This window comes from Carassius carassius, chromosome 1, assembly GCF_963082965.1.
Source record: "Carassius carassius chromosome 1, fCarCar2.1, whole genome shotgun sequence".
NCBI classification, from domain to species: domain Eukaryota; kingdom Metazoa; phylum Chordata; class Actinopteri; order Cypriniformes; family Cyprinidae; genus Carassius; species Carassius carassius.
The window spans coordinates 47,196,966-47,207,401 of NC_081755.1; the positions used below are offsets into that span (position 1 = coordinate 47,196,966).

Below are 10,436 nucleotides of genomic sequence, written 5' to 3' on the forward strand. Positions count from 1 at the left end.
ATGTTTCCACTTTCTTGCATCCAAAATTTAAAATGTCCTTCATTGGATTCCTTCTCACGATAAAAAAAATTATAAAAAAAGAGTAATGATTAGGAGAACAGTTTGCACACAACACCTGCTTGCCGCCATCTTTGGTGTTCCTAATCTTTGTGGAGCTCTCAAAAATAAAGAGTTTGACATCGCACTCTTATAAGCAGCTGTTACCATATGAAAGAAACAAATGGCACCATACATAAGAACTGGCACAGTAGGTAAAAGGCATGAGCAGCTTCACGTCCAGATTACAAATTATCACATGCACTTTAATGTTAGTACACCAACATGAGTTGATGTACATACACACCCCACTTCCCTGGACTATCCCTGAGTTACTAGTTCTTTCTACCTGAAAGATCTCAAAGCCATTTAGGGCAAGGAGCAGAGTCCAGGACAGACTAATTTCGTTTTTTCAATGAGCGAACATTTGAATGAATTATGAATTAAGATGCAATGTGATTCTGCAGCACACCCCTCTTCGACTACCTCTTTTCCTAATTCTGATAGCAATCATTAAGTTAAGTGGTCTAAATGTATTTATATGTATTTCTTAGGGCAGTCGCTTAAAATGTTTAATCTAATTAATTACATGATGTGTTGATTAATTAATCACAAAATAAACTTGACTCTGAAAAAAACCCAAAAAGTTTGTATTAAATGAGTGTAGACATTACAAACTGTTGCTTTAGAAAGAAAAAATATATATTTTTTATATATTACAACAGCCTAACATAAACTATGGAATATGATAGTATTTTTTGTTCATACTACGAAAGTCATTAGTAACCAAAACAGCTTTATTACTGACAGTCTTCAAAATACCTTCTTTTATGTTCCACAAAAGAAAAGTTTGAAATGACATGAGGGTGAATATATGAAAAATTTTATAATGGCAAAATGTTTTGGGCGAACTAGGCCTATCCCTTTAATGTTTTGATATATATATATTCATTCGATTCGTTCAAACAGCTGATTCATTCAGGAATTCAGTAAAAGGCTCTCTTTTTGAATGGAAACTCAAAAGGACACATTTAGGTGTAAAAACTGAAAAATTGAAAAATTTGAAAAAAAACTGAAAAATTCTCCCTTCGGTTATAATGACATAACTCCTGTTTAGAAGATGTTATTTGACAGATTAATTTTTCTGGTACATTTTGCCATCTAGTGGCATCAAAAAAAGTAAATTTCAAAGAGCTACCCCAAATAGAACCTGAATTACACATCAAAAATTTGTTTATTGTAATAATTGAAATATATATAATGTTATTTATAAATAATTACACTAATTTTTTGTAGTTCAAAGGGTTTTCTTTACAATTAAACCATTTTTTTCATTTCCAATTTGAGTATGTCAAATTTAGGTGAAAAATACCAAAAAACGCACCTGTGCTGAACAGGTTAAGGAGTGTAAAGACTTGGGAAAAAGAGGGAAAAAGGAGCTGTAAGAGTGATTATCTGAAGATCTGAGTCATCATATCTTGACAACTTTAAATAAAGCAACATGGGTAAGAAATGTAAATTATTATTGGATAATATCAATACATATTACTCTATACATATTAGTGAGCATATTTTAAGATGTTTGTTTTTCTGCAGTGACATTTCATAAAGACAATTCTTGTCTATTGCAGAGCCAGGAAAAAAAGCAGCAGGGAAACAAATGGAAACTCTCCAGTCACCACTAAAAATGACAATAGTGCTGATAGTTGCAACAGTTGTAGTAGTTGTTGGTAATGCGGTAACATCAACAATAGCTGCAATAGCAGTAGGAGCAGCAGCTGGAGCAGCAGCAGGAGTTGGCATTTTACCATCACTTTGGGAGGCAGAAGCACGAATAGAAGCTTCAGCTATAGCAGTAACAGGAGTAGCAGGAGGCCTAGCAGGAACAACAGCAGCAATATTTCTCTCACTGTTAGGAGCACAGTCACTAACAGGATCAGCAGTAACTGGAGCAATGGCAGGAGCTGCAATAGTAGCAGTAAATAGATCACAATTACAATGGATAATAGAAACAATACAGCGGATAATAGATTACCTACAATGGGTGGTAGCCCTAGTAAAAAGAATAAAAGCAGCATTACCCACAGCAGCAGTAATTGGAGGATCAGGGTTAGCAACAGCAGCTCTATTAAAACAAACATTAAAAGCAGGATCAGAAGCAGCAGGATCAGGTCTAGCATCAGGATCAACAGGATCAGCAGCATCTGAAGCATCAGGGTCAGGGTCATCTGAACCATCAGCATCAGGACCAGGGTCATCTGAACCATCAGCATCAGGACCAGGGTCGTCTGAACCATCAGCATCAGGACCAGGGTCATCTGAACCATCAGCATCAGGACCAGGGTCATCAGGGGCAGGGACAGGGGCAGGAGCAGGACTAGGTGCAGGACTAGGAGCAGGACTTGGAGCAGGACTTGGAGCAGGACTAGGAGCAGGACTAGGAGCAGGATTAGGAGTAATAGGAGCAGTACTAGGAGTAATAGGAGCAGCAATCGGAGCATTATTTGGAGGATGTGGGAGAGGACCAGGATCAGGAAATAATGGATCACAACAGAAAGGACAATCACAGGTACAGTCAGCAGCGATGCTTAGATTGCATATTTGTCTCATACTTCAGTCTCTCTCTACAGTATAAAGTATATTCTATATTATTAAGTATAATATAATATAATATAATATAATATAATATTAAGTATAATATAATATAATATAATATAATATAATATAATATAATATAATATAATAATGTTACTATATCCGAGTTGTCTGGAATGCAGCGTTAGGTTAAGATTTCAATAAACAAGCATGTACTACAATTATGGGCCATTCTATTAGGTGACATTTCAGCACTTGACAAATGGATAACGACTCCTAAGTAGCACTTAAAGCATGGCTACGTGAGATTGCGTTAAGTGCATTTTGGGGAAATGCATGTGAAAAAAAATAATGTACGACCGTAAAATGACTCTAGAAAATGACCGTAGAAAATGCTCTAGTATATCATACACACAGTTTCAATGGAGGGACTGAGAGCTCTCGGACTAAATCTAAAATATCTTAAACTGTGTTCTGAAGATAAACAAAGGTCTCATTAATGATATTATTTTGATTTTTGGGTGAACTATCCCTTTAAATCGGGAAACCCGGCCCAGTGCCTTCCAAATGACTACATAATGGCAGCATGTGCCCTGCTCACTCAAGTCCCCACTCCCAAGACAAGGATATTTCCATAAACGTAAACGAAAACTAAAACTAAAACTACTGGTCAAAAAAAAATTTTTGAAACTGTAAGAGAATTTTTTTCTAAATAAATGAAAAACTAAATCTAAACTAAACTAACAACAGTAACTGAAAAACTAACTAAAATAAAATAATAATTAGAAAAAAATAAATACCCGTGTTCATAAGTTAATAAGCTCTAACTCAGAAAATCTCAAATAGGTAAAGCTGCATACCGGAGATTGCCAAAATAGGGTGTAAACACTGATCTATATATGACTGGATCGCTTATTGTGTTTTAAACTGCCAACAGACAGTGAAGCCATCAGAAGTGTTCAATCCGCCATCTTACTAATCCCTACCAGCAGAGAGCACCATTGAGTTACATGCAAACCGCTGACCAAAAATCACCCAATTTGAAGCAAACGGGACTATTACGTACTCTTTATGTACGTAATTATTCAGGTATTATTAAAATATTTGAATATACAATGAATAATACAATAGCCTCACCAAATCTTAATTTACCATATTGAAATAAATCTCCGTACTTTATGTACTAGTCAGTTATTTCTCTGAATAAATTATGATGTGTATATGTCTAATGTCCTGACTGAGCAGACTCTCCAAAATAGTGCAAATAATATAATTTTTACTTGCATAACATTTTCCATGTAAAATGTTGTATGCTAAATTAATAATTAATTTAACCACCATTTAAATAAATACCTGCTTCAAAATGAATGCTGTTAACAAAATTCTGATTTAAAAACGCTGACTTGTTAGGTGATTGATAAGCTACGCAATACAGCGTTCATTATCGAAGACGAATCATCTGGGATAATAAACGCGATATTGCGTAGCTAGTCGGTGATCTGCGGCTCTGTCTATTAAATGCCACTCCATTAAAAATCAGGTGATGGCGATTTAGCAGTAATCGCAGAACCAGATTTACTGACTAGATGCACATGACCATATCGTTAGATATATCGCCCAGCTCTAGTAGTGACGCTGGGTGTAACTAAAAAGTGCCATTGTTTGGTGAGGTCCAGTTGGAGAGTTACAGAACTATCTCATATTGCATAATCTTATTAACCAATTTTCTCCTGTACTGAAACTTTCGTTACCATGCTATTTAGCGCCCACCATGTCCGCCTCGAGTCCATGACACAAGCATTACATTAACTGTACAAAATCCAAAATGAGAGAAAGCGGCACCTCCTTTTCATCGCTTGTTGTGTCCTGTGTACCCTTGTGTCCTCTTTTTTTTTGTTATTTCATTCAAAAAAGCTAATTCTCTTATATTCTAGATTCATCCCAGCCGGAACATGATCGACCTTCAATGTTGAAATATGGTTGAAATAAGAAATCAACATTGAAATGCCGGCTGGGATTGCACACAAACCGAAATATTTCAAAAGAATGTGTGTTTCTGATGGTTAAGACTTACAGTTAGGAAAATGTTAAATTCAGTATATCCAAAATATTGACTATTCCATTGAGCTATATTAGTATAAATACTGGGTACCTCTTGAGCTAGCAGTGCCGGTGTCCTAACAACTTATCCTAACCATCAGTTTTTCCTACCAGGGTTTACTGCGCTTGTGCACATCAATATTGCATCCTTTTTCTCCTGCTAAACAATGATATTTTAATTTATCAGCATTACTGTAATGGTAGGTTTAAGGGTTGGGGTAGGTGTACGCGTTAATAAAACACAATCTAAGAGGTAGAAAAAAATATTTATTGCTGTTTCTTGTAGCTGTATCCCTTCTAGCTACAACCGCGGATATAACACAATTACTGTATTTGCAGTACTGTAAGGCTAGGTTAAGGGTCATTGTAGGTGTAGACGTTTATAAAGCACAACTTTGCAGTAGCATTTTTTGTTGTTGAAATGTACATCCCATTGTTGTAATATAGCAAAATCTAACAGGGTAGCACAAATCGACAGAACACTGGCCAAAGCGTTTTGGGAGCCCTAAGCATATTTTCAAAACCACCCGCATCCCATCCCAAAGTACACATCCTACACTGACAACCAATTTGTTTTACTCACTATATATATTTTTTTAGATATAGATAGGAAAATATTTTTGGGAAGTTGACAAATACACAGTAAAAATGCTTTTTTGTAAAACAATATTCTGGCCCTGGAACTAATTAAAGTTGTCAGTGGAGTTTAAAAACAGGATATGGTGTCACACTGGAGCACAACCCATACTCAGAATTGGTGCTCTGCATTTAACCCATCCAAGTGCACACACACACACACAGCTGTGAGAAAGGGCACTTCAGCCATGGGTATTGAGGGTGGAAGAGAGCGCTGTTCATTCACTCCCCACCACCTACAACTCCTGCCAGCACCGAGACTCAAAACTGTGACCTTTGGGTAACTAGTCAAAGTCTCTAACCATTAGGCCACAGCTGCCCCCTGTGTATGCCCCCTAATGTATCAAGTTTGTATGCTTTTAGAAATATATGGATGACACAATGATTGCCAATTACTAAGTAAAATGTCTGAAGTATTTATAAATAATTGTATGCTTTTCTTTTTAATTGATAAAAGTTATAATTTATTGAACATCCACGAGACAGTCATACCATAGGAAAATTTTGAGATTTAGCTCAAAAATGTAAAATAATAATAATTCTATTAACAAAGCAGTTATTATGGGTCCATGTAAGACAAATACATTTTAAACGATGAAAATATTAATTATTAAATTGTTTAATCTTGTTTGACAGTGAAAACGCCATGTCAACAACCCATTTATGCAAACTTTTAAAACTAGTTTAAAATTAAAAATTAATGAGTTTAACAATTGCTTAAGAGAAATCAAAATTCAGAGTTGAATGCTTAAAGCAAAAACACGTGGTTATGAAAATTACATAGAGAACAGAATAATAATAGTAATAATAATAATAATAATAATAATAATAATAATAGAAGAAGAATAATACATTTTCTGGGCTGACATGACAGGCCAGATTAAAAATGCAAAAATAATCAAATATAAGTGTAAACATGTTGAAACAGATTTAAGCAACATAAAAGTGAAGGCAATATATATTATAATATAAATCTGAGATGAGACACGAAATAGGGTTCACAGGAATGAGAATAGTCAAGATTTTTACACTATTTTAAGAAATCTTAACTGATGAAAAACATGCCTGGAAAATAGTCTTCAGGTGCATTTGAAATCTTGCAATAAATGCCATCTCAGTTTTTCTTTCTGAGTATGAATTACATAATATGCAATAACAAACAATACTTAAGCACTGTAAAATATTTTGCCACAAACTCAACTGACTGGCTTCTCTTTCGTACGATTTCATGAGTCTCTTCAAACCTATAGAAATGTACTTGCAGGCTATGAGTTTTTAGAATGTTTGACCTCCTATCTGAACTTTTTTCCAAAAATTGATCATTAAAAAATGAATAATAATAAAATAATGAAAGAAAAGAACAGTTATGTCTTATTAAGTGCAACCATAATCTAAGTAGGCCGCCACTCTCTCAATATTCAAATCAAAGCGCAAACAGAAACCAAAATTTTCTTCAAGCATGATACAGAGATAAGAGATTATAACTACACATCCTATTATTGTGTGCATACCAATTTGCATGCATCAGGGAGCTGAAATTGGGGTTGAATACATGCGTACATCCATTTTAGTTTTACTTTGCATTCTACATGATTCGTCAGACACTCGCAGTGCGTGTCTACGAACGTTTTTAATTAATTCCTATGGATGTACAGCCTCAGGGAACGCTCCAGCTCAGCCCTGGTGGCCACGAGGGCCCTATACAGCCTCTTACTGTATATCGCTTATTAGGTAGGGCTGACACTGTGGGCTAGTTCAGAACATGCATCCACAATTATGGCAAATACTACTGACTTGACAGTTGTCCAGAAGACAATCATCAACACCCTCCACAAGGAGGGTAAGCCACAGAAGGTCATTGCTGAAAGGGCTGGCTGTTCACAGAGACCTGTTTCAAAATATATTTATAGAAAGTTGACCGGAAGGAAAAATTGTGGTAGGACAATATGCAAAGGCAACAGGGATGGACCACAGCCTTGGGAAGACTGTCACGAAAAGCCGATTCAAGAACTTGGGAGAGGTTCAAAAGGAGTGGACTGAAACTGGAGTCAGCACATCAAGAGTCACCACACTCAGACGTCTTCAGGAAAAGAGCTACAGCTGTCACATTCCTAGAACCAAGCCACTACTGAACCAGAAGAAAAAAAAAATGTCAGAAGCATTTCACCTGGAGTAAGGAGAAAAAGAACTGGATTGTTGCTCAGTGGTCCAAAGTCTTCTTTTCATATGAAAGTAAATTTAGCATTTCATTTGGAAATCAAGGTCTGGAGTCTGGATGAAGACTGTAGAGGCACAGAATCCAAAGTCCAGTGTGAAGTATTTGAAGTAAGATGATTTGTGTGCCATGACGTCTGCTGGTGTTTTATCAAGTCCAAAGTCAGTGCAGCCATCTACCAGAAGATTTTAGATTACTTTATGCTTCCATTTGCTGACAAGCTTTATTGAGATGCTGGTTTCATTTTCCAGTAGCACCTGCCCACAGTGACAAATCACTTCCAAGTGGTTTGCTGACAATGATATTACTGTGCTTGATTGGCCAGCTCACCTGACCTGAACCTCACAGAGAATCTATGGGGTATTATGAAGAGGAAGATAAGTGACATCTGACAAATGATACAGAGGAGCTGTGCTATTAAAGCAACCTGGGCTTCTGTAACGCCTCAGCAGTGCCACAGACTGATTGCCTCCATGCCACGCTGCATTGAAGCAGTAATTAGTGCAAAAGGAGCCCCAACCAAGTTCGTCGAAGTAAAGTGCAAAAATCATTTAAATCACCATATCACGTTTAGTTTTGGGTAGTTTTAAGTCTCAAAGCATTATAGATTGTTTCTTCTTATTGTGTATGTTCACAGAGGGAGAGACAGGACATGTGTGCATCGGTGACTCGTCTGTGCAAAAGATCCAACAAATGAATGCATTGAAAACACAGATGGACAAAAGTAAAGTTTCAATGAGTTTCAATGTGGATTACAAAGAACAGGTTTTCTAAAATCCAGCACTTTAGGATCATTGTCCTGAAGAATATAAACTCAACTGCCTAACCTGTAGGTTTCGAGTAACTCTGAAAACGTCTCAAGGTTACGTATGTAACCCTAGTTCCTTGAAGGAACGAGACGCTGCGTCGAGCGCTTTTGGGGAACGTCCCTGACGAGACCGACTCTGAATACCATGTGCAATCTGTCCATCGGAAAGGCGTGACGTCACAGGCGGGGTGACGTAGCGACCAGGAAGCTATAAAAGCACGTGCCGTGCAGCTGGCTTCAGCTTCGAGTAGGGGAACAAGTGCCAGCAGGGGTGCCGGGAGTATGGCTCTGCGACGCAGCGTCTCGTTCCTTCAAGGAACTAGGGTTACATACGTAACCTTAAGACGTTCCTTTTCAGGAACTCGAGCTGCGTCGAGCGCTTTTGGGGAACGATGTGCTCACGCTGCCAGACTTCCAAATCCCTGCCTAGTGTGTATCCGAAGTGCACAGCTAAGGCGAGAGAACAGAAGAGCCCAGAGTGGCTCGCATATCAAGGTTGTAGAATCTGACAAATGTAGAGGGCGTGGACCACCCCGCAGCGTTGTAGATGTCCAAGAGGGAACCACCTGCTGAGAAGGCCTTAGAGGCCGCCATACCCCGAGTAGAGTGAGCCTTGGCCCCCAAAGGAGGGGGAAGACCAGAGGACTCATAGGAGACATTGATAGCCTCGAATATCCAACGACTTAGGGTCTGCTTGGTGGCAGGAGAACCATTTTTAGGCCGTCATGACCGTAGCAAACAAGCAATTGGTCAGATTTTCTCCACTGGGCAGTTAACAGGGTCAAGCTGGCGGTCTCTGCACCATGAGGATAAGAGTTTCATCGTCAGGGCGTACAGTTTCCTCGTAGAGGGAGCTCTGGATTGGAGGAGGGTCTCAACAACCTCGGTTGAGAGACCGGAAGCTATGAGCTGTGCCCCCTCAGGCGAGGGTGATTTATTTTGCCCTGCGCCTGAGAGAGCAGATCTGTCCTGATCGGAATCTCCCATGGAGAGCCGTCGAGGAGAGAGATCAGATCTGCGAGCCATAACGGGTCCAACCAGAACGGAGCTACTAATAACAGACGGACCCCGTCCCGGCGTACTCTCGCCAGAACTCCCGGGAGTAGAACAATAGGGGGAAATGGGTACAGACGAAGCCTCGGCCAGGTCCGTACCATAGCGTCCAGTCCCAGAGGAGCTGGATGAACTAGAGAGAAACAGAGGGGACATTGCAATATCTCTTGAGTTGCAAAGAGGTCCAAAAAAAACTCTCCATATCTACTTCACCACCTCGGGGTGAAGCCCCCCGGGCCTCGGCCCCTGTCTCGACAGTATGTCTGCTCCCACATTCAATCTCCCAGGATTATACACTGCTCCGAACAAGAGGAGTTTGTTTGTTTGTAGTTTCCGATGGACAGATTGCACACAATATTCAGAGTCGGTCTCGTCAGGGACATTCACCCAAAAGCGCTCGACGCAGCTCGAGTTCCTGAAAAGGAACCTTGATTAGCTTGTTGTTTGTAAACTATTGGTATGTTTAACAACATTACATCTCTAATATGAATGAATATGAACATGGATATGAATGAATACATTTTATACTTACAAGTTGTTTATTTTTGTTTTTTGTTCAACTGTAAAGATTTTGTAAAGATTTTAGTATGCTGGACTTTTGGTAGTTCCTAGGATAGCAAAGTCCAGTAGAGGAGGTAGAGCTTTTTTGCATTTGGCTCCCAAACTCTCAGATGTATTAAGCAATATGAAGAACGGGCCCCTGGACTTGCAACCAGAGTTACTGTAGCCTATTGTGGCATTTCACTGTCAATAATAACCGACTGTACAACTGTTGCTTGCACGTGGGGTAAATCACTTCTGCACGAGGAAAACAAACACGGATATGGCAAGCCCAAAGGGTCAGATTTGGCTATAGATTAATCACGTTTGCAGCCAAACGCCATCAAATACGGTATTTTAAACCATATTTGTGCAGCAAAACATGCCGTTGTGATTACAGATTACAAACACTGTTCAAAGCGTGCGAAAATACATCAATGGCGCTATATCTGA

At 38.8% G+C, this 10,436-nt stretch overlaps 1 protein-coding gene across 1 annotated transcript in view; it reads left to right on the top strand.

The window, feature by feature from the left end:
- The window catches only part of LOC132152777 (interferon-induced very large GTPase 1-like), a 38,620-nt gene that overhangs the window by 12,638 nt on the left and 15,546 nt on the right, over window positions 1-10,436 (top strand). The window contains exons 2-3 of the mRNA XM_059561658.1: window positions 1,398-1,541; window positions 1,668-2,605. Of these exons, the coding sequence (XP_059417641.1) occupies window positions 1,538-1,541; window positions 1,668-2,605 (942 nt within the window). The 5' untranslated portion in view covers window positions 1,398-1,537. The remainder of the gene's footprint in view (window positions 1-1,397; window positions 1,542-1,667; window positions 2,606-10,436) is intronic.